Source organism: Bacillus rossius, chromosome 11 (assembly GCF_032445375.1).
Source record: "Bacillus rossius redtenbacheri isolate Brsri chromosome 11, Brsri_v3, whole genome shotgun sequence".
In the NCBI taxonomy this organism is placed as follows: domain Eukaryota; kingdom Metazoa; phylum Arthropoda; class Insecta; order Phasmatodea; family Bacillidae; genus Bacillus; species Bacillus rossius.
In genome coordinates this window covers 39,497,654-39,505,371 of record NC_086338.1, presented here as the reverse complement: position 1 = coordinate 39,505,371, position 7,718 = coordinate 39,497,654, and the positions used below count along the sequence as shown (strand labels likewise).

General features: G+C 36.8%; 1 protein-coding gene across 1 annotated transcript; it reads left to right on the top strand.

Moving 5' to 3' along the window:
- The first annotated feature begins 45 nt into the window (after positions 1 to 45).
- LOC134536840 (peptidyl-prolyl cis-trans isomerase H) lies at positions 46 to 6,405 on the top strand. The gene is made up of 4 exons (XM_063376848.1): positions 46 to 313; positions 2,237 to 2,413; positions 4,676 to 4,771; positions 5,639 to 6,405. The coding sequence occupies exons 1-4, from the start codon at positions 230 to 232 to the stop codon at positions 5,834 to 5,836; spliced, it is 555 nt and encodes a 184-aa protein (XP_063232918.1). The 5' UTR covers positions 46 to 229; the 3' UTR covers positions 5,837 to 6,405.
- Positions 6,406 to 7,718: the final 1,313 nt, after the last annotated feature.

The following is a 7,718-nucleotide window of genomic DNA, read 5'->3' as shown; positions in this document are numbered from 1 at the left end:
TTTAGTCAATATTATTTTGTATTGCTGTACTATTGCCACCTCTGTATTGCTATGAATTCTAGCAGTGGCATCATTGAACATGTAGAGTATTCATTTTATAACCGTTTTTTTCTATGGTTAAATAGTTTGTTTACAAATACAATGCGTTTGAAAACTTACCCTGAATTATACTGAAATTTTTTTTTTTCTTTAATTGTGTTATATTAGCGGTTAACCTGGGTTAATAAAAATGCCAACTTGGAATCAGATACAGTCTCAATTAAGGAATACAAATAATCCTGTTGTATTTTTCGATATAAGTGTGGGGACAACTGTGAGTTTTATTACGCTTACCTTATCGCTTTTGCCTAAAATAGTAATGAAATAAAATGTTTTATTTATTATTATTTTTTGTTTAGTAGGTGAGTTTGTTCTATTGAGGTTTTTTTAATCCAGAAGAATTAAAGCAAATACTCTTTATCTTTAGTTATGTTAGGAAAATAGTCAAATTGTGGAAATTGCATATTGTAATACTGCTAATGTTTCAATCATCCCACATAACCGTGTTTTTAATCTCAACAAATATTTTGACTTTTTAAATGAAAATTTCCATTATAAATTTCTGCAGCTTTGAGGGCACCCATATAACTGTCGTTTTTTGTTAATTATTTAAAATTGTAACCCATAAAACATAGCTGAATAAACTCTTGAGGGTCAGCAAATGATAATTATGTTTTAGTTCAGTCTGAAATATATTCACACAATATACATGTGGCATTTAACAAAAGATTAGGCTCATAATACTCATCATAAGCGTGTATCATGATGATAGCTTAATAACTCTGTTATAGGAAAAAATATAACTGAACACAAATGTGATCATAACCGACCACCTAAAACAGTGGGCAAGTACGCAATTCATTCTCAAGGGGAACATAGCTCATCCTCACACTAATCCACATATAGGCCTGTCACTAGGAAATGTAATATAAATGCTAATAAGCAACTTCGAAAATCAAGCAAAGTGACTTCACAAGGGTGGCCAGGGTGCCCACATTCTGGAAAGTTAGAGGATTTCCTTGAAAACCTGGAAAAAGTAATTGAAAATTCCCAGTGATATTAATTTGACAGGGAAATGTCTTGCTCTAGTCTGCTGTCAGACAGACTGTGAAAGCATTTGTTTTTCGAATGGTGTTTTAGTACATAGTCATGTACATTATAAAATTGTGTATGAAAGGTTCTGTTTTAACTAGCTATGAGGATTGTGGAGACTGGATTTTATTTATTTCAGAAAATTTCAAAATAGGTAACAGGCCTATATTAAAAAAAAATTAGCAGGGGAAGTTTGGAATTGTGGTGATGGGAAAGTCAGCCAAATTTTATTGCAGATTTTTGTGGACACTGTGCCTGCACAGGTTGGCCCCATAAAAATTTGGTAATAACACTTAAACAAGCTTCGTTACAGTTCACAAACCCTATTTAAAATGACAGTACAAAAGACCAACTTATCCACATCCCTCGAGCAAGCTGATCCCAATGAGGGAGAGTGCAGCCAGGCTTAAACGCAGTGCAATAACCGCACTCCCCCGTTCCCCGTCCTCATGCTTGCTGCTGACGACTGTCACCCACACCAACTCGTCAATCTAAACTTAGAATGGGACGGCCTGTGGCCACACACACCTCTAGAGATGAAGGCCACTGGTAAAGTTAAAGTCCCACATGAAATAAATATTTGATTGGTTGTTATTGCATCATTGTGTTTTTATAGTTTGACGCTAACATGACTCATCCATTAACTTTGTACCAATTTGTACAGATTTAAAATAATTACTGGATGCCATAAACTTAAGTTAAAGTATATTCCGCATTTGTTCCCAGGAGTTGAATTTTTGACAGAATTACTGTTTTTTTTGTCTTATTTAGTTGTAACCTACATTTATTTATATTTATGTTTTATAGAAAAGTTACATAAAATTTTTTTTAGTTATAACATATAATGATGACCGTATACCATGATTAATTTTATTGTAAATAAAATATGAATTGTTTATAAATTTGTACTGCCAGAATCATCCTGGCTTTTAACAGAAATAGCAAAAGCACAATACCTACTAAGAGTCGTAATGTAGTGTTAATTTAATTGCTGTTAAGTGATTGCCTGATTTTGGCTATCTTGAAAGGTAATTATAATAATTGCAATCACCTGTAAATAGTGCAGAATGCTTTGAGGTTGAGTTTCCTGGACTTTGATCCCCAGGAAATAGGGAGGATGATCATGGAGCTGTTTGCCGACGTGGTCCCCAAGACGTGCGAGAACTTCCGCGAGTTCTGCACGGGGGAGTACCGGAGAGACGGGGTGCCGTTGGGCTACAAGGGCGCCACCTTCCACCGGGTCATTAAGGACTTCATGATCCAGGGTGGAGATTTCGTAAACGTGAGTCATAAGAAGAGAGAATATATTATGGTCTAAAAACTACTTGCTGGCTTCAGGTTTGACATGATGATGTGCACAGCATTTGAGTGTGCCTCATTGCAGACATTATCAAGAGCGATTAACAACTAAGACGTGGTAATTAATTTTTTTTGGCTCGCCAGCTAAAAGCTCTAACCTTGAACTCAGCAAACAAAAATAACATGCGAAACTCTATTCCCAATTTACAACAGAAAAAAAAAGATGATCAAAATCTTCTTCATATATTAAGGGCCCCGCCTACTTGGGCGCACATACAGTGTGCAGGGCTTCAGAAAAAACCACGGGATTTGTAAACTGCAAAAGTTATCAGATTGGTGTCTGTTTATGAAAAGTGTTTAAGAATACGCTGAGGGCAGGGCTGTTTTCGTATTTTATTTTCAAACTATTTTTATAAGAGTGAAAATGGCTGAAATGTCCCCCATCCCCCTCGACCCCCTTCCAGAATAATATTTACGTATAGATTTTCGAAAGTACTTGAGAATTGCAAAACATCTTTATCTTCATTTCTCTGCCATATACCGTATTTACTCGCATAATGTCCGCAGTAATTTGGCTTCATTTTTGACAAAAAAAATGGGGTGCGGACATTATGAGGTGAAGTTCGAAAAAAAAAAATTTTTCCTCAAAATTTTACGTTTTGTGTAGAGTAAAAAAATTGTTCTCTCATAATTAGTTTACTAGCAGAGCGCTGGTGACTGGCGACCCTCCGCAGCGGATGTGAGAAATGTGACAGGTGTCGAGATAATTGGGTGCCGGCGATTAGTGGAAGACGTCACTCATTTTTTTCTTCTTCTCTGACTCGCGTGTGCGCTCTTACGTTCAGAAGCCGCAGCCAGCCTACACAAAATAAACGCTTTGCGTGAAAAGATATTTTTTTAATCTTTTATTGAGATGGCCACTGACGGCACGGGGCAGATGTCTAATGTCTGCATTAGCCGGAGCCGGCGAGCCTCCCTCCCTGTCCCTTGCCATTGTCTGTATAAAAAACCCGTGCGCATGTACCCCCACCACTTCTCCGCTACCTCCCCTACTTTGTGACGTATGTAGTGTGAGTTGACGTGTACTGGCTTGTGCTATATATAGCCCATCCCCTTGCAACTCGCGTGACGTCGCAGTGAGTCCGGACGGTTTCACCACAAAACCCTCTCAGCGACCGCTCCGGAGAAATGAACAACTCAAGGTCAAAGCATTGTTGACAGCGTCTGTAATTTTCCATCCCGTTACTGTGCCTTTCAGGGGTGGCCAAGGTTTCTTTGTCTGGTGAGGACTTTATGCGGATTTTAAAAAATTCCTTTTCAAGTATTTAAAAAGAAATGAGCAGACATTAAGCGATGGCGGACATTATGTGATTAAATACGGTAGTGTTATGGTCCCTACTCGGATCTCTTAGTCGCCCTATGCACGACGAAACGACTGCGTGCCAGTCCACAGTCTTGCGCTTGTAGGAGATACCGTGCTAGAAGCACCACAGAGCATCGCGCTTATCATCCCACCTAAACACAAACACACCCCTGACTAGCCGGGCCCCTTAAACTGCTGGTAGGTGACTAGGTACTTGTAGAAAAAAATTATTTCATAACTCTTTGTAGGGACAAAGATTTCATTTCTAGACCAATTTTGTAATAAATCAGTAGGTTTTGGTGTTATTGTTTTTATTTTCTATGAATAGTTTTTTATTCACAAAGATAGCATATTATTGAACACATATGACTCCTTATTTCACCAAGTACTCGTTTCAAAAATGTACCGTCATAGTCTAAAAATAAGTTACTAATCACAGTTGTGAGATCAAAAAAGAGTAAAATAAATTTTTCCTGTCTATTTAGTGCATACATTTTTTTGTAAAAACTTCATGTTGAATACATTACATTCATTGAATTTAATTATTACATTTTTGTGATTCAAGTCAAGTTTTCAGTAAAAAATGCTGATGAAATTTCATAGTAGTATAGTAGCATTTTGGTGCTTTGTGGTGAATTAACTTACATTTCGGTGTTTTATGGTGTTTTGAAATGCTTTATGGCGTTATTTGAATTCACCATATTATCTTGTCCCTGCCGAATGGCTTGCAAAATTACATGTCACACCAAGGGATGGTACCGCAGTGGTCTTGAAGTGCCCCTGGACGTAGCGGCAGGTTCGTTCGCACGTTGTGACCGGTGGAGCTGGGAAGCCAGTCGCAGACGATGCTGAGGTTCTTGTCGTAACGGGACTGTCTGGCAGGGCGACGGCACGGGAGTGATGAGCGTGTACGGGGGAGGGAGCTTCTCGGACGAGAACTTCAACCTCAAACACGATGCTCCTGGCCTGCTGTCCATGGTGAGTTTCAGTAGAGTTGGAAGTTATTTGTCAATTTTTCTAAAAAAAATTTTTATATACTTTTTGATTAATACAGCAGAAACAATTTATTAACATATTCATAATAATTTGAATGTGATTCCTGGGTTTTACTTGTTCATTACGTGATATTGCATTTAATATTACATACACTATAGCCAACACACCACACTACTGTATAGTGATAAATCCTGTGGGCTGGTATAGGCACGTTGTTAAGAGATTTTGCATATAGCATGGGCTGTGCCACCAGCTGTGTAAAATACTGTTTTACAATGGCTACAACAAAAAAAAAAAAATATTTTTTTACTGTATAAAATTGAAAAGAATTTTAAGACAGAAGAATAAAGCTAAGGTTTGGAAATTACCTTAAAAAAAATACTGGCATAATTTGGAAGAATGACATTTACAAGCATTTTTTTCTTTCTTTTTATTTCAGTTGAAAACTTCACATTCTTTCTTTACATTATAGATATTTGTACTAACCATCTTTATTACATGTAATTGTCTAACCTTTCAACAAAAATTTGTTCTTACGTCTATACATCTGTGTTTATCTTATGTATGTTTTTGTGTTGTTATAAGCTTTTTTATTGTATTCTGTATTCTAATTTCCTTCCCATGCCCACCATAAAAGTGTCATAGCTGTCGGTAGGCATGTCGCAAATGCAATGAACAATAACCATACCATTGTGTTGAACAAATAAATCTTGCACTATAACTCCTGTGTCATTTCTAGGGACTTTTTAAACACTTTGTATTAACAGAGTTTGTATTAATGAAAGGTTTCGCTGTGTGCTATTTTTTTTTGTAAAGGAAACCAGTGTTAATTGCTGGTTGTTTCGGCAGGCGAACAGCGGCAAGGACACGAACGGCTGCCAGTTCTTCATCACGTGCGCCAAGTGCAACTTCCTGGACAGCAAACACGTGGTGTTCGGCAGGGTCATCGACGGGCTGCTCGTCATGCGCAAGATAGAGAACGTGCCGACGGGACCCAACAACAAGCCCAAGATCCCGGTCGTGATATCGCAGTGCGGTCAGATGTGACGTGGCCTGCCGCCTCGGTCGGACATCCGCACGTCCGAGTCTCGGCGAGGTGGTGGCGTCAAGAAGGTTTTTTTATTTCCTCAGACGTTCCTCGCGCAAACGCACTCGCGTATTTTTGTATTGGCTTCAGCCGTTACCCTCGCAAGGGACTGGTAAAAACTTTTAATTTATACTTGTTGTAATGTTGGCACTTTATTTTGCTGATTGGATTTTTTTTTTTATCTGAAGAATCTAATAGCTGTCCTTCCTTCGAACCTTCCTAATCTCTAAAAGGTTTAGAACAGAGGTCTCGCAGATATTGAGGAGTTATCGAAAAGTTTTTTGTTTTCTCCCCATCTTCATTTTGTTATACTTGCTCCACCCTTGCTTAATCAATGAAAGTGACTTATCAGTCTCTTGATACAATAGCCTGTTCCGTGTACTGTCTGTGTCTTGTGTAGGTGTTATTTTTTTACGGAAGGCCACACTGATGTACAATTAATTTAACATATGTTGTGAAACAAGTTTATGTGTTGCTTTTCATAAATTTTAAGTATAAAAGTACTTTTTCAGTACCAAGTCAAAAATTACTGCTGCTTTTCTAGAAAAAGTCATGTTTGATAATCTCATTCTTTCCTTATCTCAGTTTATTTCTTAAGTGTGAATTTTTTTTCCAGGAACCACTTGTGATCCCTGTCCTAAACCACCCCATGCTTTTATACAGACTTGTGGTGCATTATTCGGCTGTTGGACAAAAAACTTAATTTTTTTTTTTAATTTTTAGTTCACTCAACTATAAGAGCTGTTTTCTTTACTATAAGTTTATGTTTATTACTGTGCCGTTTATTATGTTAGTTTAGGTTTACATTTTTTATTCTTGGTGATATTAATACATTGAGGCCTTATATTACGGATTTCACGCCAAGTTATAAAGGAGAGCTTGTCATCTCCAGTTTCACAAAATGTAGCGTCCCCATGTACATGAAGCTGTACAGAATTTATAAATGTCACTTCCACCAGTTTAAAGTTTGACTGGACTATCAATAAGTGACATTTTTGGAAGTTACCAGGAAAATGTACACAGTAATGTTTAGTTTAAATCTCTTCCCTACCTCAAACTATATTATGATTACTTCAAATTCATTACTAAGGTTTTTATTGTTGTGTCGTTTCTGTAGATATCTGTTTCAACAATGCATGTTGACATTTTAATTTTTATTATTACAGAGCCGTTCATTGTATTATATTATTTTATCTTAGTTTAGGTTTACATTATTTTTATTCTTTATACCTAGTTTTCGTACTATTATTTTCAAAGCAAAAAAATAGTTCAATTTTAGTTGCTACACAGTTTTCACTCGAGCAGCTACTTCATCACCAACAGTTCTGCATATATGGTACTTTATAACTACATAATATTTTCATCTGTATACACACTCATGTTGGCATTAAATAAAATAATATATTTTAGTAGTTACATAACAAGAAATTATAAAAAATTTATTATGAGAACAATTGAAGCGTATTATAAACATCTTTATAATTCATTCCACTGCCACGGTACTTCACAATGTTGCTAATTGAAACAACGCATGAAATTGAATGATTCTTTCGTACTTTTAGTGGGTGCCACTCTGAGTCGTATCATATTGTCAGGCTGAACTTCACTCAGATGAATCATTTTGACACGTACATCTCTAGTCGCTAAGTAATTGTTGAGGATACAAGTGACCTTCACTGTCTTATCAACTAATGCCACTGATATTCACAACGGTTTGTAGAAGACGTTCTATCAAACAGCCAATACGTCAAACACATTTTATACAAATCTTCTTGCACGTGAAAACATGTAATTATATACTAAATTCTCTCTACTTAGAGACTTTCCTGGGTAAGGATGCAT

Bases quoted from the DNA above. Each gene is read 5' to 3' on its own strand.
- LOC134536840 (XM_063376848.1), top strand. From the start codon at position 230: ATGCCAACTTGGAATCAGATACAGTCTCAATTAAGGAATACAAATAAT. The intron at 314-2,236 runs GTGAGTTTTATT...TTTGATCCCCAG, and splicing joins ATATAAGTGTGGGGACAACT to GAAATAGGGAGGATGATCAT. The intron at 2,414-4,675 runs GTGAGTCATAAG...ACTGTCTGGCAG, and splicing joins AGGGTGGAGATTTCGTAAAC to GGCGACGGCACGGGAGTGAT.